This window comes from Chionomys nivalis, chromosome 18 (genome assembly GCF_950005125.1).
Source record: "Chionomys nivalis chromosome 18, mChiNiv1.1, whole genome shotgun sequence".
Lineage (NCBI taxonomy): Eukaryota > Metazoa > Chordata > Mammalia > Rodentia > Cricetidae > Chionomys > Chionomys nivalis.
This window is the reverse complement of record NC_080103.1, coordinates 18,453,160-18,479,032: the sequence shown is the minus strand read 5'-3', so window position 1 is coordinate 18,479,032 and position 25,873 is coordinate 18,453,160. Positions and strand designations below refer to the sequence as shown.

Below are 25,873 nucleotides of genomic sequence, written 5' to 3'. Positions count from 1 at the left end.
TAATTTATTATGTAATTATGAAGAAATTGAAGCATAAAAAGTGTTGTTCTGTAACAATATTAGTAGAAAGGTAATAAAGTAGTATGGGATAATTTTCTAGAGCAGTGATTCTCAACCTGGAGATTGAACAACCCTTTCCACAGGGGTCACCTATCAGAAATCCTGCATATCATGTTTACATTATAATCCACAACAGTGGAAAAATTACAGTTATGAAGTAGCAAATAAAATAATTTTATCGTTGGGGTCATTGAGGTCACCACAGCATGAGGAACCGTACTGAAGGGCTGTAGGATTAGGAAGGCTGAGAACTGCTGCTCTGCGGCTTTACGCTGCAATATTTCCAGGAGTAGCTTGAAAGTTTGATTTATTTTAAAGAAACTTACAGCGTCTTCTGTGTTAAAAATGCCTGACCAGGCACCAGTTCTTGTGACTGCGCAGGAAGAGAACTTGTGCTGCAGTACTGTAAACCGTTGTTGTTTCCATTGCTTTGTGGAGATGTGCTAGCTTAAGTCAAGCCCCTTTGACCTCTAGTCATCCCCTGGGCCTCCCACTATCTCTTTCAGCCTTTCTGTGCTCCACTTCCTCAAGATACATACTCCTTAACCTTTGTGATGGAGTAGGGTCATGTTTTTTGTTTAGGAAAATAAATAGAACTCTTTCATCTAAACTTGAACTGTACATTTCTCTATATTTTACAGTCACCTCAACCAGAAAACTCAGTTTGAAAATCCAGTGGAAGAAGCCAAAAGAAAAAAACAGATAGGACAGGCTGAAATTCATTCTGCAAAACCAGGTAGAACTTCTTATTTGATCATTGTAATAAGACATGAACTATACGTGATGAGCTAATGAAAGTGAATTTGAACTTTTTATTGCTAAACTTTTGAAACTCAACAGAGAAATTTTTGTCTCTTTAAAAGATATGAATCATCCTTTATTACAAAATCATGTGAACATTGTGAAAATACTGAGATGTTTGTCATGATTAAATAAAAAATATAAAATTGTGTGAGTTTGCTCCAAAACCACAGAGAAACCCTGTCTCGAAAAAAAAAAAAAAACAAAAAAACAACAACAACAACAAAAAAAATTGTGTGAGTTTTAAAGATTAGGGTTTTATTTTTTTTTTTTTTTTTTTTTTTAATTTTTGAAGCCTGGCTCAGTATTAGCCCCTTTAGTTCATTATAGCTTCTAAATGAACTACTTAAGTCCGATATACAGATTTAATCTTCAGGATTCTCTACTAACCATTATTAATCAGTACTAAGTAAATCTACCAAAGTATTTAGAGTATTTCCCTGTGCCATTGGCTGCCTGTAGAGTTATATACCAAGTTACATATGGTTTTAATGTACCTAGTCATACTTTTTTTTTTTTAAAGCTACTCAGGAAGTTCTTGTATGTTCCACCCACCTGTCTCCTCCTTTTCTTCCATGTATCATTACAACCAAGTTCTTTGTGTATATTCTAAAGTAACGTAAGATCCACTTCTGCTATCTGTGAGAAAGATACTTCCAGCTACTCTTCAAAAGGCATAGGTGCCTTCCTTACGTTTTACATGTAGTTCAGTAAACATTTCCAGTTTGACAGGTATTTTTGAGCACTCTTCATATGTCCTATGCTTCACTAGTCCCTAGATATTAAAAATGTTTGCAATTAAGTCAATTCTTACCCCCTCAAGAATTTTCTGGTAGATCACTGTCATAAGATGTAGTGAGAATTGTCATTTAAAATTGTGGAGGAGTGCACTGGCTAAAGAGCAGCCTTAAGTCTCATCATGTAACCTTGTTTAAGTTCCCTAAAATCTTAATGCCTGTTTTCTCACCTATGGAATACTAATAGCATCCTCTGGAGATACCTTCCTCATGAAGGTTTCTCAAGACATTGAAGATATCTCAAGAGGAAGGCACTATTGTGTAATAAATTGCTTATAGTAGTATTTGCTATGTAGCAATCAGTAAATAATATTCTTTTTTTAAAAATATTTATTTATTATGTATACAATATTCTGTCTGCATGTTTGCCTGCAGGCCAGAAGAGGGCACCAGACATCATTACAGATGGCTGTGAGCCACCATGTGGTTGCTGGGAATTGAACTCAGGACCTTTGGAAGAGCAGGCAGTGCTCTTAACCTCTGAGCCATCTCTCCAGCCCCAGTAAATAATATTCTTAATAAATGATTTCATCGTTATGCATGGGTATGGAATCACGGTTATCTGATGAGGATACATTCCAAGAGCACCAGTAGATGCCTAAAGTAGTGTTTGCATTAAACCTTAAATAATCTTTTTCCTGTATATGACATACCTCTGATAAATTTAATCTTTCAAAGAGATTTATTTTTTATTTCATGTGTCTGAATGTTTTGCCTACATGTATGTCTCTACATCACAAACATGCAGTTCCTACAGAGATCAGAAGAGGGTGTTGGGTCCTCCAGAAATGGAGTTGCAGACATTGTGAGCCACCATGTAGGTACTAGGAGCCAAACCCAGGTCCTTTTCAAGAGCATCAAGTTCTCTTAACCACTGAGCCATCTCTCTAGTCCCTAACATTTTCACTTAATGAAAATTCTTTACTTTTTCTCTTTGATACAACCAAATCACCAGCATCACTGCTCTTGAGCCTTGAAACAATTTTGTAAGTAAAATAAGGATTACTTGTATATAGGTACTGTGAAACCACAGGAGCTGATCTGAAACCAGATGGCTACTAAACAACTGTCAAATGGTAATATATACAGCATAGATACTGAATGAAAGGATGATTTGTATTCCAAATGAAATAGAGCATGGTGGCATAAGATTTTTCCACACTTCTCAGATCAGTATTCAATTTAAAACTAGAGTTAATTTCCATTTAATATTTTCAGAATTCACCTGTCTCTAAATAACTGAAAGTACAAAAATCAAAACTGAATGGAGGGAGGTTACGTTAGTGGAGTATGAGTAAGGGGAAATACTACAGAAAAGGCGGTGAAGCAGAGAGGAAGTGGTTGTTTTCCTTTTCTGAAGTTGTCAAGAAATTCCATAAAGATGCTATTCATAAGTACTCCCATGTGTCCTCCCCTAACAAGGGTTTAGTTTTTTAACTTAAATTCTAACTGTTCTATATCTTCAGAGTTTCTGAAATTTCCTATTCTTCAGGCATCTTTTTACTGTTGTTATTTTTACTTAAGATATATAAATATTTTGAAGATTATCTGTATATCTGTATAGTTTATTTGGTATAACTGTTTTTGTTTTCAAATATGATTCTTATTTTGATCCAGATGTGGAAAGGTCTCACTTTACTCGGGATCCATCCCAACTTAAAGGTGTCCTTGTTCGAGCATCACTGAAAAAGAGCACAATGGGATTTGGTTTTACCATTATTGGTGGAGATAGGCCTGATGAATTCCTACAAGTGAAAAATGTGCTAAAAGATGGGCCCGCAGCTCAGGATGGGAAAATTGCACCAGGTAACAAGGTTTTCAGAATTACTGGAAGATTCTTAGTACACTAACAAAAATTATTGCAAAGGTGTGTGTGTGTGTGTGTGTATGTGTGTGTGTGTGTGTGTGTGTAAAGAGAATAAACTATGCAAATGGAGCTTGAGATCCTTGTGTTAAAATAGTTTATCCCTTAATTAAATATATTGCTAGTTTTAAGGTCTGGTTATTTTTTATAATAAGAAATGATTAAACAAAACATATTTTTATTAATGTTTGGTTTTTGTATAATTTTTAGATAATACTTTGAAACTTATAAAACTTAATATTTGATAGTCATCTCAGAAGATCATTTGTTTCTTTTCTTTTGTTTTGTTTTTTGTTTTGTTTTTCGAGACAGGGTTTTTCTGTGGTTTTGGAGCCTGTCCTGGAACTAGCTCTTGTAGACCAGGCTGGTCTCGAATTTACAGAGATCCGCCTGCCTCTGCCTCCCGAGTGCTGGGATTAAAGGCGTGTGCTACCACCGCCCGGCTCAGAAGATCATTTGTTTAATAATACAGTACTTTAAAAAATCTTTTATAAGTATATGGGTATTTTGCCTGCTTGTATTACCATGTATGTGCTTGGTGCCCAAAGAGGCCAGAGGAAGGTATTAGATTGCCTGAGAGTGGAGTTACAGATGGGTGGATGCTGAAAATCAAACCTGGGTCCTCTGGAAGAGCAGCCAGTGCTCTTACCCACTAAGGTATTTCTCCAGCTCCCGGAGGGTACTTTTATAACTCCCTACATCTACTTATCTCTTTTGAAAAGTAGTCCATTGAAATGTTTTAGTGATAGCAAAGAAATTCTTAATTTTAATCTACTTTCTCCCCTTCTTTGACCTTACTTGTAGATAGTAAAGTTCAACTATTCTTAAGTATTACAGATACAACATTACTATTTTTATAAAGCTACATACATAAAGTTAGGTTGTCTTGTATTTAATTTCTTCATTTTTAATTAGTATTTGTTAGATATTTTCATATGGCTGACATTGTTTCTGAAGACCTTGGTAGGGGTTCAAGACAAATTACAGAATATCGTGTAGTTACACACTGTTTTCCAAAGAGTTTAGTGTTCACTGGGGTTTATTTCTATTATTTCACATGCTATTGGAATGTGAACCCACACTTGGATGACTCAGTTGTTACTGTACTTTTTTTATTATTTATTTATTTATTTATTTATTTTTTTATTAATTAATTTATTTAATTATTAAAGATTTCTGTTACTGTACTTTTTTATGACAAATATTGTTTGTTACTTTTAATTAGGTTATAGAATCTCTCATATACCTTTCAATGAATTGATAGAAACTTTAAAAAATAAAGCCTAAAATAACTGAAAGTTATATTTAACTTATTTTTTAAATTAATGAACTATAAAGATCTTAATCTTAATAAGAAGAGTTTCTTTTTAATTTTCATTTGTAATCTTTCAATATTTGTTCATGAAACATATCATATAGCGTAGAAAGGTAGGTAGATAGATAGATAGATAGATAGATAGATAGATAGATAGATAGATGGATAGATAGATAGATGGATAGATAAATAGATAGATAAACAAGGTTTCATAGTATAGTTTCTCATTCACCTAAAACTGTTAGCTAATTTGCATTAAAACTCAATACTTCTATGAAGACTTTAGGAACTTTTTGGAGTTCTTCACTTGGAGGTAAAAAGTTAAGGCTTTGTGTCTATTATGTAACCTCTTGGATCAGAAACAGATTTCTACAAAATAACATTTTTTAAAACTATTTTATGTGTATGGGCTTTTGCCTGCATCTTTGTCTTTGTATGACATGAGTGTCTGGTGCCTGTGGAAGCCAGAAGAGGTTATCAGATCCCCTGAGAGTGCAGTTACAGATGGTTGTGGGCTGCCATGTGGTCCTCTGGAAGAGCAGCCCCTGCTCTTAAGGAGTAAGCCGTCTTTCCAGCCCCTACAAAGTTGCACTTTCAACACCGTGTATCCTGTTCTTTGAAATCTGGGCACAATAAACTAAAGTACCTTTATTTGGCAGTAACCTTTTAAATAATTATATGAAATAAAAGCAAATAGGTGAGATAATGAAATTTTATTTTATTTTGTTGTTGGCTAACTAATTTCAGAAGTCAAGGTGGTATTAAAAAAAATCCAGCCGGGCGGTGGTGGCGCACGCCTTTAATCCCAGCACTTGGGAGGCAGAGGCAGGTGGATCTCTGTGAGTTCGAGACCACCCTGGTCTACAAAGGGAGTTCCAGGACAGGCTCCAAAACCACAGAGAAACCTTGTCTCAAAAAACCAAAAAAAAAAAAAAATCGCCAACTGTTGAAATTCTGTGGATTGGTTCTGCAAAGTGAGCATATTATAAAAGATAAAGACAAAATTAAATCTTACAAGAACTAATTAATTTCACCTTTCATTATCTTAAAACTATACACACTGGTTATTTTGATTTTGTTGCTGCTGCTTTCTCTATTTGAAATTCCCTATAGTAAACACAAATTTCTACAGAAAACATCCTAAAGTGAAGTAACACCAATGAGAGATGTCATTCTGATCTTCTTTTTTGCCTTATAATGGATTTAAGAGACATTTATTAATAGCTTGTTCATACAAGTAGCCAGTAGAGTTATTTTCTTTTGTATGTGCTAAATTCCTATTACACTGTACTGAGTTTTGAATAGCCACTTAGTAATGGCTCAGAAAGTATGCAACAATTGCAATAAAACTTGGAGGGTTTTTAAATGATACACTTGAATTTGAGAAGATTATAACTCTCTGATGTTAAGATAGTTAATAATTTGACATTTAGGAGATATCTCAGTGGTTAAAAAGAAAGCACTTCCTGCTCTTTCAGAGAACACAGGTTGTTCAGTTTCCAGTAGTTTATGACTACCTATGTCCCCAGCTTCACGGAACCCAGCCCCTGTCCCGTCTTCTGTTGCACCTGCAGGCACATGACACACACTTGGACATACGCACAGAGAGACAAACAAATGAAAATATTAAAATAAATCTTTTTGCTTGTTTGTTTTTGTTTTTTGAGTCAGGGTTTCTCTATGTAATAGCCATAGCTGTCCTAGAACTAGCTCTTGTAGACCAGACTGGATTCAATCTCATAGAGATCCACCTGCCTCTGCCTCCCAAGTGTTGGGATTAAAGGTGTGCACCACCACCGCCTGGCCTAAAAATAAATCTTAAAAGATGCAGATATACTTTTATAACAAAGTCATAAGAGCAAATGCTTGTATTGGAAATCCCTTTTCTACATTTATAACCAATTAGAGAGCTTTAGAATTAAATTTAGTTTCTGTTTTGTTTTTGCCTTTCCCCCAGCAAAAAGATTAACTTATTTGGTGGTTTTAATATTTTAACATGATTATATTTTATCAGGTGATGTTATTGTAGACATCAATGGCAACTGTGTCCTTGGTCACACTCATGCAGATGTTGTCCAGATGTTTCAGTTGGTACCTGTCAACCAGTATGTCAACCTTACTTTATGCCGTGGTTATCCACTTCCTGATGACAGTGAAGATCCTGTTGTGGACATTGTTGCTGCTACCCCTGTCATCAATGGGCAGCCATTAACAAAGGGAGAGACGTGCTTGAATACTCAGGATTTTAAACCAGGAGCAATGACTTTGGATCAGAATGGAAAACCAGGCCAAATCTTGACCAGTGACCATCTCAATGGTTCATCAGATTCAAGTGAACAGAGAGCATCCCTGGCATCATCGGGCAGCTCCCAGCCTGAACTAGTGACTATCCCTCTGATTAAGGGCCCTAAAGGCTTTGGGTTTGCAATTGCTGACAGCCCAACTGGACAGAAGGTGAAAATGATATTGGATAGCCAGTGGTGTCAAGGCCTTCAAAAGGGGGATGTCATCAAAGAAATTTACCACCAAAATGTGCAGAACTTATCACATCTCCAGGTGGTAGAAGTACTAAAGCAGTTCCCAGTGGGTGCGGATGTGCCTCTGCTTATCCTAAGAGGAGGTGAGTAACAGCACAAGGGACATTTTATCTGACCACTGCTCTCCCTTCCAGGGCAGGTGTCTTTCACTAGCATATTTCCCTGGCAATTCGTACTCATTTTTCCTGTGGCTCTGTCTGCATGTTTTAGCAGCAGTATCTTTTTAAACTCTGTGTTGGTTATTAGTGGTTATAATTTCTTTACCATGAAGGTCTTTATAAAATTAAATTTTAACTTTAATTATTAGAGAAAGTCATGGTACTATGCTATATCAGATAAAATTCTTCCTCTTAATTTCATCTTCTCAGTTGATAACAATAATAGAAATTGACTTTCTCTAGTCAATGGTACTTCATCGGGAACTCTGCACCACACCAGAGACTTGAAATGCTGACATTTCTATGTATGAGTAAAACAGAGAGATGTTAACCTGTCCTTTATCTTAAACTCTGCAACCTGCCTGCAAATGTTGATTAAATTTCACATGCTTATGTGAAAAAAAAATGGAAATTTAATTTTTCAAGGTCATCAACTAACATGAACCACTCTTAGATATTATAAATCTCATTCTAAGAACTAACTACAAAGTTGCATTTCAATAGGTTTTCTTAAGTCAATACCAATGAATAGCTTGTGTTTAGCCTTTCTTATCTACCTGACTCTTATTTATTTATTTAATATTTGAGGCACACATTACTTCTTATGAAACATTTTCATTTTTCTTTTCTTTTTTTTTACCCATTTTGGTATCTTTTCCAGGTTATATAGTACAGTATGCTCAGAGTCAGGGGGAAAAGCCATCTTTGTGATGGGGCTAAGAAATTGGGTCATCATCTATATAACAAGCCAGACAATCCTTGCATGCCTGTCACCTTAGCTCAGAAGTGCATGGAGACTTCTAGCCTACCCAAGAAAATGTGAGCCCTAGGTTCAGGCAGAGACCTTGCTTCTGCCTCAGAGGAGTAGATGCAGTGTATAGAAGGAATACATAGAGGAGGAATCCAGTGCCCTCTTCTGGTCACCGTGTGTGTACATTTCTAACTGTCCTATCTTTCACATCATAAAGCAGACAATTGAAAAACCTTTGCAAACATCCTTTTAGTTTGTTTCAGAGGATCCAGGTAAAAAGTAGCCAAATATTAAAACAGATAGCTAGCTAGCCAGCTAGTACACACACACACACACACACACACACACACAAATGCAAATAGATCTTTAAAAGAAATATCTTTGTGAATACTTGAGAGTTTTTTTTAACAAATATAACAGGAACCAAGGTTTGATATTTGGTGAATTGATATCAGTTTGCTGCCTCTCTGCTTACTACTGTTTCTGTGATTTAAGGAACCTTAACTATCCGTAAGGTTAGAGTGTTGGAGATGATAGATGTTTAGTGCCTGATGCATAGCTGATACTAGATAGAGTTTATTATTAGGCTACTGAAATTGAAGTTTTATCATAGACATTATTAATGTTTATGGTCTAGGAGTGTTTCCTCTGTTTTTGAATTTTGGTTATTTTTTAATTTTAGGTCCTCGTTCACCAACTAAAACCACCAAAATGGTAAGTACTATGGTGATCCTCCAGTGCTTTCCCCACACGCTGAAAGAGGTGCTTCGTTCCCCTCTGGAAGAGCAGCTTCTTGCTATGAGAGTAACTGTGAGAAGTCAAAGAGAGGCTTGCTGCCCTAGGCTTAGATCAGAAACTCCAAGGAGGGGTATGCTGTGTTGGTTAAGGCTGGCTGATGGAGAACACTGGAGGCCCAGATTACCAACAGTTCCGCTCACAAGATTGTAAAGTTGGCCACTGAAGAACCTGAGTAAACATCCTTTTAGGTTTTTTTTTTTTTTTTTCCAGATGAGCCAGGGAAGAAGAAGCTAAATGTTAGGACAGATGGCAAACTATTGGTACATATAGTAGCTGATTATATTTTCATGGAGACTGTAAATACCCAGATTTAAATGATCTCACATTTAAGACTAAGCAAAACTTTTGAGCTAAATCTTCTTATATTAAATGGTAAGACTATTAGATTTGAAGCAGTGTCTTTTTTATTACTTATTTGAATAACTGAGAAACCTATTTAAAGATCGATATGGAGAAAATAGACATTTAAAATGGTGGTGCCAAGTGCTTTATTGTGAAAAAACTATACCAGGCATAACACACATTTGTGGGTATTTACATGGATATAAAGACAATTATATTTAAGATCTCAGCTTAGTTAATGGTTTGGCCAACTTGAAATAGAAAGATGGTTTCTATGAAAAGACGTAGGTTTCTACAGGAAAGACCACATGGTATGAAATAGGTTGATTGCTTCCAACACACCAAGTCTGCAAAGTTGCTGTTGAATGGATCAAAGCATAGGAAGAAGGGGCAACATTTAGAATCTACTTTTTTTTATGGACTCTCTCTACCATTAATTCCAGTATGAACAGAAGTTTTATCCAATTAGTTAAGAGTACACTGTATTTTTCTACATTTCTCCCCTTCCTATAGCAATCACTTTTAGCTCTATATCCATTTCATAATGGGTTCCCCTGCAACTATGCAGTGATGGTGGAGGGCTCTGGTGACCTATGGTGATGCTAACAGAATCCTAGAGGATGTAGAGGAAGGAGAGATAACTTTGATTTGTTGTTGTACCACAGAATTTCACAATTATTTGGGGATAAACTCACAGTAAAGGTAGCAATCCGCAGTCCTCTGTGTGCATTAGGAACTGGAACTGAATTCAGCAGCAAAGAGGCCTGCCCACGCTTTTCATCTACATTTATAGTACATGAGACCATGCCCAAAGTGAACTGATTTTTTAAAGGCTATTGACTGAAAGAGTTCCCACAACACCTCCCTCTTGTCTAAATAAGAGAGTTCTAAGCCTAATAAAAAACTATATACAATAAGAACAAATATCAATTATTGTCCAGGAAAAAGAAGAGGCAAAAATTACATAAAAATTAGAATTGCAATCAGCATGAACAACATAAAAAAGAAATGTATGCAAAATGTTTCAATAGTTATCTTATCCTAAGGAGTATAAGTCTTATATTAAAAATGGCTTGGCTAAGTCATGAGAGGAAAGTAACTATGATTATTATCTAATCTTCAACCCCATCAAAAACCTGAGAAGGGAAATAATATTACCTGAGTAAACAGGAAATGCAATCAGGCAATTTTCAAAAGTTTTGAGAAATGAAACAGGCAACCGGCTACCTGGACAACCACCCAAAGTCTCATTTGCAATGTTGGGGCAACTAACTTTCCCTAAAGCCTAGAATATCTGACAGACCATTTTCAGAGGAAGGAAAATTTGAAAAACCATCTTACCCTGTCTTGGCAAGGTTTGGCAGTCTTTTTGCTTGTATCCTGCTTGTGTAGTTTGGATACCATGCATTTTGTGAGTAGTCAAGTCCAGTTTTGCCAAGAAGAAAAAAAGCTCCAAGTGGAATGTCTTCAGTGCCTAACATTCTCTCGGAAATAGGTCAGTGCTGCCAAGAACAATTGTGTCTCACATCAACAGAATCCTAAGTTACTTAAATACCATATTCTACAGTTTTTTGAAGTGTTTGAAGATTGCCTATTTATGCAGAATACAATCTCTGTACATCTAAAGAACCTGACTAGTCTAACTATATGTATGACAAACATGAATGACTATTGACCTGTAATTTTTAATACCTTTATACCTTAAAACTAAGACTTCATATTAACAAATTAAACAATCTTTAAAGACATGTGTAGCAAATGAGGACAGTAACCTCAAAATGTAAACTGTGTGTGTGTGTGTGTGTGTATGTATGTATCTTAATCAGAGGTAGAAATATACAGTGCAATATGATTAATATATCCTAAATTGCATCAATATATTAAGCAGAGGTAGAAACATGTATACATACAATAAGACAAAATAACTTTGCATAGGTGTATCAATATTGTAAACAGAAATAGGAGCATGTTCAATATAACAAATATAATTTGAATTTATATGAATATACAAGAATTTATACCAATGTAAATTGTCTATAAGTAATAGCTCACAAATAATAATCTACCTATTATCCCATCTTATCTATTTTCCTTTTGTTTTTCAAAAGAGATCCCTGAGCCTACTTTATTTCCACCCCTAGCTCTATACCACTTATAGCAAACCCCTAATAGATATCCCTAACCCTGATGACAAACTTTGTTGGGAGAGGGTGTGTTGTCTTCTTTAATTGCTTACCCCTGTCGTGGGGGCAATGTTATTTCTATGGGATTCTATAAAAACTAAAATGATGGTTAAGTTTCAAGATTACTGTCCACTATAATTGTAGATAGTCTCTGAGTAGATGGTAGGGTTTTTCTGAAGTTCTTATTTGAAGTTCTGAGCAGAATGTTGTAAGAAGGTGCACTATGTCAGCTAGCCAATTTGAAATTATCTTGAGTAGTTTGTAATCCAAAACTGATTTTAGTGCTGCTATCTGCATAATGGCATCATATCAACCAGGTGGAATCATTGTTGTAGGGCCCCATATTCTTCCTGAGACTTCAAAGATTGCTGCAGGAAAATTTATTGTTCATTGTGGAAAACTTAAAAGTTATTCATATAGACATAATATTCAACTAAATGTACCATAGAGATAAAAATAGCAGCCGGGCGGTGGTGGCGCACGCCTTTAATCCCAGCACTCGGGAGGCAGAGGCAGGCGGATCTCTGTGAGTTTGAGGCCAGCCTGGTCTACAAGAGCTAGTTCCAGGACAGGAACCAAAAAACTACGGAGAAACCCTGTCTTGAAAATCAAAATAATAATAATAATAATAATAATAATAATAATAATAATAATAATAATAATAAAATAAAAATAGCTACGGGAAGAAGTGAAAGCAGATTTCTCTTCCTTCTATTCTACACCAGGTGGCCCCTGATACGAGACAGAATCTATGAATTGGATTTAGAAAAGGATAACCATTGTGCAACTCCAAAACCAGCTTTTATTTTTAATAAATGACGACTACTATTATATGTTTGTCAATAAGATCTTATCCTGCAGAGGATATTGGTATCATCAGTCAGATTTCTCTTTACTTGATTCTTTTTTGATAGCTATCTTTTCTTCTTTAAGCATCTAGATATCCATGTTCTCATGACTTTTCAGAAATGGGTATTTTCCTGTAAAGACAAGAACAGAACCCTGCCCCAACCCTAATGAGGTTTCCTTACAACCTGTGGATTGTCATCTCTGTGGATAAGCTGTCATTTCTCTTTTATCAAGAGGTTTCTTCATTTCAAACCGAACCTTGATTAACTTTGATTGTATCCATGGCTTTTCTCCTGTGAAAAGAAGAGCCAAAACCCTTTCCTAACAAAGCACATCTTCTGCTTTCCATTCTGAGGTCAATACATCCTTGATGCACACCTGCTGATTTAATTCAGAAGTTTTTCTATTATCAGTGTCTTTCTGCTGCCTATATTCCTTTCTCATTAGCATTAAGAAAATTCAAGGTTAATAAAGCATTTGCAATCTATTTCTGGGAGTATTTTTCATCTGTTTCAGTTTGTTTAACATATCCTTTATAATTTAATTTGATCTTTCTGTAACTGCCTGTCCTATAGGATGGTGTGGTGTACCTCTAATATGTTTTATGTTATAATAAACAAAAATGTTTCATTTTCTTAGAGACATATCCTGGGCCATTGTCTGTCTTTATTTGTTCAGGAACACCTATGATGGCCATAACGTCTAGTAAATTTGTGATTACTGAATCAGCCTTTTCCAAACTCAAAGCAGTTGCCCATTGAAAACCTGAATAGTTATCAGTGGTGTGGTGTACATATTTCATTTTCTCAAAATTCTACAAAGTAGAACACATCCATCTGCCAGATTTCATTCCTTTGAGTAACCATTGGGTTACTTCCTGCAGGTAGTAGTGTTTGGTTATATAAAGAACAAGTAGGACATCTTATAATCTCATTAGCTTGTTGCTATGTAATAGAAAAGTCCTTTTTAAACCTTTCCTATTGACATGATTTTTTTAATGAAATTCTGAGGCCTTCAGCACATTTACAATCAATAATTGATCAATTTCTGCATTACCTTGTGCTAGAGTGTCTGGCAGACTCATGGGATTGATGTGTGTTATATATGTGGGACGAAGCCTGTTGATGATTATATCTTGAATCTGAATAAATAATGAAGTCAATTCTGTATCATTTGGTAAAAATTCAGTGATTTTAATATGCAAAACAACGTTTTCTGCATATTGCAAATCAGTAACTTTATTGAGATGTTCTTTAAAAATCCCTTAGTAAAATGAGAATAGCATCTAATTCTGACTTTTGGACAGAATCATAAGGGCTTTGCCCCACTTTACCTAAATCTTCTGATTTGTATATTTGCATTAGTATAGACTGTAGGGGCTCCAATTATTGGTGTGTCACATACAATGAGAGAAAAGATCCAATTAGTTCTCTTTATATGTTTAATTCTATTACTTTTGGGATAGTTGTTATTAATATATCCCAAAAAAGTTAGTACAAGATTTTTGCTATGGTTCATTGTCTTTCTGTAATTTCATCATTAATAAAAGTTACTATAATTTCTGCTTTGTCTATTCCTGCTAATTGATGAAGTCTCAGTTTTAATTTTATAATTAATTCAAATGTCTTTTCCATAGAAGATTTTAATTTTTTATTCATTTTATTCTAAGACAATATTTTCCCTCTGCATTAAAATTCCTGTAGGGGAATATTTGGAGGGTAATACGGCCAGAATACAGTTAAGATTTGGATCAACATGATCTACATGTACTTCCTGTAGTTTCTGTTTAGTTGGTTCTTTCTCAGCTTTACTTGATAATCCCCTGGGACTATTTAAGTCTTTGTCACCATCTAAGATTTTGTTTAAATGAATTATTTGATCAAGTTTTATCCCAGAAGTGGGCCATAGATTAAAAATGTCTCCTAGCAATCTTTCGAAGTCATTAAGAGTCTGCAATAAATCTCTCCTAATTTGCACTTTTTGTGTCCTACTTTTCTGTAAACTTATTTTATAACCTAGATAATTGATATAATCTCCTTTTTGTATTCTTTCAGGAGCAACTTGTAATCCCCAACTAGGCAAAACTTTCTTTACTTCTTCAACATTCTTTCTAAAATATCTACATTTGAATCAGATAGCAAAATGGCATTCATGTAGTGGTATACTATATATTCAGGAAATTGTTTGCATATTATTGCCAATGGCTGACTTATAAAATATTGGCATAAGGTAGGGCTATTTATCATTCACAGTGGGAGGATTTTCTATTGATACCTTTTAGTAGGCTGAGGATTATAAGTAGGCACTGTGAAGGCAAATTTTTCTGTCTTTTTCTTGCAAAGGTATTGTGAAGAAACAATCTTTTAAATCAATAACTATAAGAGGCCATCCTTTAGGCAATAGGAAAGGCAAAGGATTTCCATATTGTAGAGGGCTCATTTGTTGAGTCACCTTATTAATAGCTCTTAGATCTGTTATCATTCTCAATTTTTCAGATTTCTTTTTAACAACAAATACAGAATTCTGAGGGCTGGTTGATTCTTCAATATGCTGAGTATGTAGTTGCTCCTGTACCAGCTGTTCTAAGGCCTGCATTTTCTCTATTGTTGAAGGCCATTGTTTACCCCATATAGATGTCTTAGTTAACCATTTTAAAGGTAGGGTCATTGGTACCTCTGAAAGTTTGCTAGTCGTTTTGTGTTTTTTTTTTTTTCAACCTGAATGGTTGGTGACTTTTTTTTATAGTACCTCATAATATCCTTCCCAGAAACATGTGTTGGTTTATGTTCCTTTTATGAGACTGCAGGAATGTTAATATGACGATTGTATAGCTGCAACAGATCACGATTCCATAGATTCACTTCTATTTTAGCCACATATGGCCTCAGCCTTCCTCTCTGTCCTTTTGGCCCTATGCATTCAACCTATCTCATGCTTTGTTTTACTTGAAATAGGGTTCAATTTCTAGGAATTGATCTTCTGCCTCCTATAGAGACCAACTCAGATTCCAAGATTCTGGAGTATTAATAATTACATCTGTACCCATGTCCAATAATCCTTCTATTATAATTACAAAGCCGAGAAGTTTTGGTCTTTGGTCATTTATAGAAGTCTGCCAAAATATACTCTTCCTATATTCTACTTGAATTTTTGATTCATCCTCCATGTTTATTCTGTCATTTGGAGCAGTATGTTTTTTTACAACAGGCACTGGATTTTCTAATGTTCCTGGAGAGGCATGTCTTCCACAGTGACTGGGAATGACTAGACCACATTTGACCTAGGGGCTTGTAAGAGCCCCCCCCCCTTAGGAGTTTCCTAATGGCAATGGATTGCCTTGTTTTTCTCTTCTTAATCTACATTTATTGGTCCAGTGTCGACCTTTGCTCTATCTTCTACATAATCCTGAAGATTGAGACCTTCTATTTTTGTTCTTACCAGAAGAAACATTATTTCTAGGAATGCTTTGTCTACAAGATGTCCTATTCTACCACAAGTAAAACATTTGGTATTTTGATGTCTCTTCATACCTTTAAAAATTGCTTCTCCCACCCAAGCCTCAGTATTATTGTGAAATGGTTCTACATTGGATGTGTTCAGAATCCATTCATCCACTGGTGCTGATCTGACCTTTAAAGCCCATTTTTGCATTCTAAGTTGGCATTTTCAAAAGCCAGAGATTCAATAAGTACTCGTCTAACTTCTGGATCTGTTACCCCTATTTGTATAGCTTTAGTGAATCTTTGTAAGTCATTAAAGGGTTCTCTTGGACCTTATATGACCTTAGTATCTGACTCAATTCTTCTTTTTGATTCTTGAGTTCTGTCTCAAGCATTCAAGGCTACTGTATGGCATAGGGATGAGATGTGTTCATTGTAAATGGCTTGACTCTGTGGATCAGCATAATGGCCCTCACCAAGAATTTGATATTGGGAAGCCTCAAATCCTATTGCTCTATCTTGATGTTCCAGGGCTTTAGCCTCCTCTCTCTTGTAGCACTTCCACTATAACTGTGGCCATCTTCTAGCACCACACAGACTAATGGAAGCCAACCATGTGGAGTAACCCTATGCTTAAAGCCCATGTCTTTACCAACTCTCTAACAAATGTTGAGTGTTGTAGGAGCTCCGGGCTGTGTTCCTGCCACCCAGCTCCCCGCCACCTGGCTAGCTTATGCCCCAAAATAACAACAAACTGTATTCTTTTAAACACTGCCTGGCCCATTTCTATTAATGTGTGTAGCACCTTGAGGTGCGCTTACCAGGAAGATTCTAGCCTACGTCCATCCTGGGTGGGAGCTTCATCGCGTCTGCCCTGGGTAAGAGCGGCATTGTGTCTGAGCTCACTTCCTCTTCCTCCCAGCATTCTATTCTGTTTACTCTACCCACCTAAGGGATGGCCTATCAAATGGGCCAAGGCAGTTTGTTTATTGACAAATGACCTTCCTTCATCAGTTGAGTGCATGCCCTAAAATACTACTGCTTGCATAAGATCTTTTAGATCTTTCATACATATGGGTTCCCATTTACATTCTGTATATCTATTTGGGTATTCAGTATTTGCTGGCTTTTCAGAGATAATAACAGGATAAGTAGCTGAAAGTCTTTGGTAAGTCATCTTTGACTCTTGAGAGATACTGACAATGTTAAATCCTTTGCCTGTACTTCCTCTCCTTGCGTATCAGTTCTGACAACTTCCTCAATTGAGTCAATTTTTTTTATCACTGTCTTTTGTAAAGCCTGAATCTCTTGACCTGTGAATATTTCTAATGTTTGCATCAAATCAATTAATTTCTGGTTCTCTTTCTGCACATGTGATTTCAGGGTTTTAAATTTTTTCATTAGTGATAGCTTCTCATTTTTAGAGATTATATGGATGACATGTAGATTGCCTTCTTGGAGGGATGTTCTATCTGCTATCCTATAACTTTTTAATAAATTTTTATTGTCAATTTCAACACTATGAATCCTTTCAGATAATTTCTCAGTACCATTTTTCAAGGTTTCATAACCCATTGACCATGGATTGAATTTTGTCTGTCAAATTAAGGTTATCATTTTCAATAGTATGCATCCTTTCACCTAACTTCATTAGTTTACTAGTCTGTAAAGACTGTATCATTTCTAAAAGTTTCTCATTCTTGAGTTTGTTATAAAACCATTTCTTTAAGGATATAATATGAAGAACAAAACTAATAGCCACCATGGCCACAAAAACATATGTACCAAGTAGGTCCATGTAGCTCTTGCAGAAATCCATCCATAGTAGAAACAAAAAGGTTGTTAAATTCCTGGATGGTGATATTGTCTGCCATTATCTTGGGGTTGGCTTACAATTTTCAAATTTATTTATTTATTAATCAAATTAACTTAACTCTTATAATTTTCAGAAAATTGTTGTAAGTTTTATAATCAAAATTGGCCAGCAGGTGTCACAGCTGTAGCAGTAAGGGAGGTCCTAGATCAGTACCTGAATTACCTGAGACTTAGAATTACTAACACATTTGCTTAATTAAGAGCAGCACATCCACCTAAGGAGAAAGTTTGAGTTGGGCAGAAGGTAAGGGATCCCAGATCTTGCAGGCAGTCACGAACTGTGAGGCTACTGGCCAGAGCTCGGGTTAGGCATTTGTGGATCTGAACTGGGAATGGAAACCTGTATTCCAAGTGCAGGGTTAGAGCTCCAAGGGTCAGAGCTCGGCCTGCTCAGAGCAGGCAGGCATGGCAGCAGTTGAACCTCAGAAAAGCAGATCCTAGCTTTGGTTGTGGCGGTAAAATACATAGGCCAAAGAAACCACGGAGGAGTTGTAGCAGGAAAAGGAAACCGTGGCAGTGGTAACTCAGCTGCATAGGCGAAACCAAAACACACGGGCGTGGGCTGGCAGGAAATTGCCATGTTGCTGCAGCAGACCAGCCAAGCCAAACCTTGTGCTGCTGCAACAGAGGAGTAGTCCAGCTTCAGAGGGGTAATTCAGCTGCATGAGGTAGGAGAAACTATAGGCACGGATCTGGCCAGGGCCCCACAATAGCATGGACTCAGGCCATGTGGGCACCAATTTGTTGTTGCTCCGAAAAGTTCCACAATAGCTCAAAATGGAGTATAGCAAAGGTTTATTTATTTGGGGATAAATTCACAATAAGGGTAGTGATATGCAATCCTCTGCACTGGAACCTGGAACTGAATCTAGCAGCAGCGACGGCCATGCATGCTTTTCATCTGCATTTATAGTACATAAAACAATGCCCAAGTTGGGCTGGTATCTTAAATGCTATTGGCTGAAGAAGTTTCCACAGCAGCTCTGTCACCTTCCTGCTATCTCATTGCATCTAGATCAGTGAGCAATACTGTTAGCCCTGCATTCTAGGTGGTGTGAATCTTCTTCTCAACAAATTTCAGGATACATAACTGATCTCAAACTCTTTTTTTGGTTAGTTGTTGAATTTTGTATGTATAATTGTTATAAGAAATCACTTTGTAGCCAGTGAGATAGCTATAAAAAATCACTTTGTAGCCAGTGAGATAGATCAGTGATTAAAGGTTCTTGCTCTGCCAGCCTAACCACCCCAGTTAGTTCCAAGAACCTACAGAGGAAGGAGAGAACTGACTTCTGAAAGTTCTCCTCTGACCTCTGTCTGTACACCCTCATATACATCTGTATACCCTCATATGGTAATGAGAAGGTTCCTTGAGGTGCTGAGAAGAAGAAATATTCTTTTATGTTTGCATGGAATGTCTATAGATGTCTGTTAGGTCCATTTGATTCATAACATCTGTTCCCTTATTTGTTAAGTTTCTGTCTGGCAGACCTGTCCAGTGTCGAGAATGGGGTGTTGAAGTCTCTCACTATTAGTGTGATTTAAACTTTAGAAGTGTTTCTTTTACATATGAGGGTGCCCTTGTTTGGGTGACATAGATGTTCAGTATTGAGATTTCCTCTTGATGGATTTTTTTTTCTGTGACTAATATAAAATGCCCATCTTTGTCTCTTTTGATTGATTTCTATTTAGTTAGATATTAGGATAGCTACACCAGCTTGTTTCTAAGGTCCATTTGTTTGGAAAAAATTTTCCCAACCTTTTACTCTGAGGCAATGCCTGCCTTTGAGGTTGAGGTGTATTTCTTGTATACAGCAGAAGGATGGATTCTGTTTTCATATCCAATCTGTTAACCTGTATCTTTTTGTAGGTGAGTTAAGTCCATTTATATTAAGAGATATTAATAAACAATGATTGCTAGTTCCTGCTATTTTAGGGTTTGTTGGTGGTGATGTTATTGTGTATGTTTTTCCCTTTTTTGAGATTTGCTGCTGTGAAATCATCTATTTTCTGTGTTTGTGTGAATGTGATTGGAGTATTCCTTCTAGTACTTTGTGTAGTGATGGATTTGTTGCTAGGTATTGGTTTAATCTGGTTCTTTCATGGATTGTCTTGTTTTATCTGTCTATGATGATTGAAAGTTTTGCTGGGTGTAGTAGTCTGGGCTAGCATCCGTGGTCTCTTAATGTCTGCAAAACACTTGACCTTCTAGCTCCCATTGTTTCCATTGAGAAGTCAGGTGTAATTCTGATAGGTCTGCCTTTAAATGTTACTTGGCATTTTACCTTTGCAGGTCTAATATTCTTTCTTTAATCTGTATGTTTCGTGTTTTTATTATTGTGTAACAAGGGAACTTTCTTTTTGATCCAGTCTGGTGTTCTGTGAGCTTCTTGTACCTTCATAGACATATCTTTCTTTAGATTCAGAAAGTTTTCTTCTATGATTTTGTTGAATATATTTTCTGTACTTTTGAGTTGGACTTCTTCTATAACTATTATTCTTAGGTTTGGTCTCTTTATGGTGTCCCATATTTCCTGGATATTTTCTGTTAAGCTTTTGTTAGTTTAATGTTTTCTTTGACCGATGAGTCTATTTCTCTATTGTATCTTCAGCGCTTGAGATCCTCTCTTCCATCTCTTGCATTCTACTGTTTATGCTTGCACTTGTGGTTTCTGATCATTTTCTCATAATTTCCATTTCCAAAATTTCCTTTTCTTTATTGTCTCTATTCCAGTTTTCAAGTCTTGAATCACTTCTTTCATCTGTTTGATTGCTTTTTCTTGGTTTTCTTTAAGGGATTTGTTGATTTCTTCCAATTTTTTGTTTGTCTTTTCCTCCATTTCTTTGAGTGAATTTTTCATTTCCTCTTTAAGGGCCTCAAACATTATTTTTTAGGTCATTTTCTCCTGCTTCATCTATATCTTGCTGTTGGAGGACCACTAGTTTTTGTTGGTGTCATATTGCTCTTTGTGGTGTTCATTGTGTTCTTATCTTGTTTATCCTTTTTTTCTCTGATTGGTGTAGTTGGGGCTGTGTCTCTGGTGATCAATCTTCAAGGTGCCAGGCGATCCATGGCTCAAATGGTTCCTCGTGTAGTAGTCAGGGTCATGATTCCAGTCACTCCAGAGGTTACTCAGTGTTCCCGGAGGCCACTGGTGCTTCCTGGGGTACTCTGTAATCCCCAAGGTCATTTGGGCCTGCTAACATGGAGGTTGCTTGCTTGGGGCTGCTCCGGTAGAGGTTGTTGGCTTAGGCCTGCTCCAGTGGGGGTTGCTGGCTTGGACCTGCTCTGGTGGGTGGTCACTGACTGGGGTCTGCTCTTTAGGAGGTCCCTTACTTGTTCCAGTCCTGCAGAGGTCTCTGGCTTAGGCCTGCTCCCTAGGTGGTCACTCCCTTGTACCTGCTCCCACAAAGGTTGCTGGCTCAGACCTGCTTTGGTGGAATTTGCTAGCTCAGGCCTATTCCTACAGATGTCCCTGGCTTGCACCTGCTCCCATGGAGGTCCCTGGCTTGAGCCTGGTCCTGCAGAGATCTCTGGCTCAGGCTTGCTCCCTTGGAGGTCTCTGACTCATGCCCAGTTCCACAAAGGTCCTTGGCTCAGGCTTGCTCCCTCAGCAGTTGCTTCCTTGTTCCTGCTCCTGTGGAGGAGGTCTTTCGATCTGGGAGGCAGAGGCAGGGAGCATGCATTCATAGTCTGTGAGCGAGAGCACATAGTATATTTCAGGCCACTAGGGCTAAAGAGTGAGATAAATAACTCTCATATAAGTTAAATGTGTTTTAACCCGACAGAATGCTGTATTAGTGAACTCACGGACACACGACCAGTCTTCTGGGACTTTCGCCACCTGTACAAAATGTCCAGTTTACAGCAGTTTTATGAAATAACCAACCATCTTCTTTTTAAAATTCTAAGTAAGGCCTTTTTTTTTTTTATTTTAGAAAACTGATACAAAGGAAAATTCAGGAAGTTTGGAGGCCATAAATGAACCTATTCCCCAGCCTATGCCTTTTCCACCCAGCATTATCAGGTCAGGATCCCCGAAATTGGATCCTTCTGAGGTCTACCTGAAATCTAAGACTTTATATGAAGATAAACGTAAGTAATTGGGGATATTTCAAGGAAGCATGCAACATGATCAATCTGCATTGTTTCAAAATGGTGCTCTGCTATTCTTCACAAGCACATTGAGAAACTATCCCTCGTTCCCATTTCATGTCATCCTGAGCTTTCTTTCCACGTACATTCAGTATTCTTTCTGTTTTTCAAAACCATGAATTAAAGTACAAGCTGTCCACTAGATACCATGTTAAACAAATTGCAGTACTGAGAAAAATAGGAACTTGCACCCAGAAATACTGTTAATCTAAATGGAGCAGACAAGCACATGATGAAACAAGTCCACAGGGTGGAGTGTAGCAGCACAGCGGAAGTGTGCTGGGTGTGACCAGAGGTGACTGGGTCAGTTAGGACACATGGCCTCACCTACAGTGACAGAAAGAGAAACTGGGATGCAGAGGAGGAAATACTCAATTCCTCAGCATGAAGGGTAGGAAATACCAAGTCAAGCTTCCTAAGGGAAGCAAGCTTAAGCCGTCAAGGATGAGGAGATGTTAAGACAAACGGAGGAACACTTGTGTGTTATCTTCCTTAGCTTGTGTTCCTCAGGAAATGCAGTGTGGCTATGATTGGCAAAGAAGCCAGAGGAAGAGAGGAGCACAGATTGTGAACATCAGATGAGGAAGCTGGAACTGGATGTGTAAACGAGAACACAGAATATATGTTTAGCTGTAGGGAAAATGGTGCTGGATTTGTATGTTAGAAAGATCTTTCTGGCTAGAGGAGGCAGGTCAATCAGAGTAGATTGTTGTGAAGTAGAAAGGGGAAAGCACATGGACTTGTTAAAGGAGTCAATTGAGAGGAGAAAAGAAAGTACACAGTTTAAAAGCATCACCAGGGAGCCGGGCGGTGGTGGCAAATACCTTTAATCCCAGCACTCAGGAGGTAGAGGCCAGCCTGGATTACAGAGCTAGTTTCAGGACAGCCAGGGCTATTATACAGAGAAACTTTGTCTCAAGCAAACAAACAAACAAAAATGGTATCTACAGGTAGTGATGGTGCACACCTTTAACCCCAGCACTCAGGAGGCAGAGGCAGGCAGATCTCTGTGAAGTTGAGGCCAGCCTGATCTACAGAGTGAGTTCTAGGACAGCCAGAGCTACACAGAGAAACCCTGTCCCAAGAAACAAAAAGAAAACACAACAAAAGTCGCCTTTTACACTAATTTAATTACTAATGATAATTTTTTTCTGATGTAAAATTTCAGTTTTATTTAGGTTTGATTTTTGAAAACTTAATTTGTTTTTAAGAAGTAGATCTGTTATGTGGCTTGATCTTTGGGGGCGGCCCTGGCAGTCACACCAGTTCCTGTCCCAGATGCTGGAACTGGCTTTTTGGAGCCCATTCCCGATGGTGGGATACCTTGCTCAGCCTTGATACTGGGGGGGCGGGTATTGGTTTTGCCTCAAGATGATATCCCAGACTTTGTTGACTCCCCAAGGAAGGCCTTACCCCCTCTGAGGAGTGGATGGAAGGTGGGAAGGAGGGGACGTGGGGGGGGGGGGCGGCAGCAATGGAGTCAGGGGGAGCTAGGGTTGGCATGTAAAATGAAAAGTAAATTTTTTGAATAAAAAATATAAAAGAAGAAATAGAACTGTATCTGCATTGTAAAAGGAATACATAAATGGAAATAGTATGTAACTGGCTTCATGCTCATATAGCTAGTTGAACATCTTTTTCTCGATAGCTGTTGGCTATATTCAGAAAGGTGAGAATCAGACCATGTATAAGCATAGCAAAGCAAGAATTTAAATTAATACAGCAACGTGTAGTACCCATTTCATCAGGCTGTCTATTTGTAGTCTGATACATTCTTAACATAGGTAGAAATCCCTCAGAGTCATTGGGCCCCTATATAAAACCAGTGAGTTTGACTCATGATTTCTCTTTTTTTTTTTTTTTTTAGTTTTTTATTGCTGTGTGTATATGTGTGTGTAATGTGTGTATGGATACATACATGACACAGACACATGTGGATGTGGAGGTCAGAGGACAACTTTGTGGAGTTGGTTCTCTTTCCACTTCTGCTTCTTCTCCATGCTTCACAGCAAGTGACCCACTAAGCCATCCTGCCAGCCCAGCTCATCTGCTTCCAATGCTTTATTTGGTAGGGGCTTTTAGTATTGTGCTGTTGTTGCTGCGGCAATTGGACCAAGGACCTTGCGCCTCACTCCCACTGAGCACATGTTCTACACTTAGCCACCCACCTCTACCCTGAAGTTCCATGACGCTAATGGGAAGTATTTATCAAAAGACATTGCTTCCAAAGAATTGCCAGGAAATTACCCTACACCACATTTCCCTTACTTTTAAATGTAGTTTCCTGGCAGTTTCTGTATTTTTTCTTTTTGATAAATGTATCTTATAAATAAAGCTAATATTTTCCCAGAGACAGAGTCTTAGGCATGCAATGATTTTGTCTGATTTTATATTCTCATTAATGCTACCAGCTCCTTGGGGACAAGATTGTGGGGGTAAGCCTGGCACCTGGGGAGTCAAGCTGGGTTTAAATCTTAGCTCTGCCAGCCACTGGAAGACATCTGATGAGTTATTCAGGCCCTTAGTTTACTGACCTAGAAAATGGGATTGCTAAGAGGTATTACATGCCTGTTTCTCTTCTTCTTTACACATTTAGGCTAAATAAATAGTTCCCCAAGGAAATATTTTCCTTAGACAAAACTGTTCCCTTAAGAGTAGAAATAAGGCATTTGGGGGCTCTCTTCTCTAGGATTTAAAGAACCTTGCTCAAATGTTAACTTATTATTTGCACTATCAGCTGTTCAGTCAGAACTTAATATTGTAATATTGGTTGGACAATGTTAGACATTACTGCCAAAGAAATACTGAAAGGATAGGACTTTGATGTTTAACCCAATCGGTCTTGACCCGGTTTTGATTAGCATTTTAATTTCCTTAAATTCTCACATAAATTTTCATGCATCTGATAGTTATGAGATTATAGTTTTTGACTGCTCTATAGTATTTTTCTATTAAATATTGTGCTTTATTTTATTTTAATACAGTTAAAATAAATTATAGTTAAATATTCTTACTTTCCTTAGCACCAAACACCAAAGATCTGGATGTTTTTCTTCGGAAACAAGAATCAGGGTTTGGCTTCAGGGTGCTAGGAGGAGATGGACCTGACCAGTCTGTAAGTATAAACTTTGGGATGTTGGCGCCCCTAGTTTTGTTGGTTTGGTTTTTGTTTGGTTTTTGCTGTGGGTTTGGGGTTTTTGAGACATTGTCACACTATGTAGCCTGGCTGATCTAGAACTCCCTGTGTAGACCAAACTGGCCTCAGAGATCAGCAGTTGCACCCTTTGGGGATTAAATTATGACCAGCACACCTTGCTTGCTGCTCCAGTCAATATCCTTAAGTGGGGACTTGGTAGAATATAAGTAAAGTACCACGATCAAAGCAACTGAGAAGGGAGAATTTACTTGGCATATCATTCCCAGGGGATAGTCTATAATGGCAGGAAAGCATGGACCAGGGGCCCAGACCTGGAAGCTGAGAGATCACATTTCCATCTACATGCGGGAAGCAGAGAACAAACTGGAAATGGGGAATGGATATAAAATCTCAAAACTTGCTCCAAAGGTTCCATAACTGCTGACGAATCCTCGCTGAGGACCACATATTCAGGGAGCGATGCCTGTGGGAGCATTGCTCATCAGACACGGCAGTGGTATTTTTTATTTTGTTTCCTTTTCCCTCCCTTAAGTTTGCTCGGTTTTTTTTCCCTCTAATGATTTTATTAATATAAACACTACATTTTATGTCTGTCGTGGTCTGTTAGGTTAACATGGTATGGCATAAGTTTAAAACCACATTAAAATCTGAGCATTTAGCTCTAAACATAACATCAGTTAATTTACTTCTGTTCTTTGTAAATACACAAAGCTTATTTGGAACTAGAATTGTCAGTGTTAAACGTGCATGTGACTAGCACACTTGAGGGCCTGAGTTTGATTCCTAGTGC

At 37.4% G+C, this 25,873-nt stretch overlaps 1 protein-coding gene across 2 annotated transcripts in view; it reads left to right on the top strand.

Moving 5' to 3' along the window:
• The window catches only part of Magi3 (membrane associated guanylate kinase, WW and PDZ domain containing 3), a 231,246-nt gene that overhangs the window by 170,052 nt on the left and 35,321 nt on the right, over positions 1-25,873 (top strand). For both annotated transcript variants that reach the window (XM_057793099.1, XM_057793100.1), the window contains exons 8-13: positions 702-796; positions 3,276-3,464; positions 6,852-7,457; positions 8,966-8,997; positions 21,710-21,866; positions 24,950-25,041. In XM_057793099.1, coding sequence (XP_057649082.1) covers positions 702-796; positions 3,276-3,464; positions 6,852-7,457; positions 8,966-8,997; positions 21,710-21,866; positions 24,950-25,041 — 1,171 coding nt within the window. The remainder of the gene's footprint in view (positions 1-701; positions 797-3,275; positions 3,465-6,851; positions 7,458-8,965; positions 8,998-21,709; positions 21,867-24,949; positions 25,042-25,873) is intronic.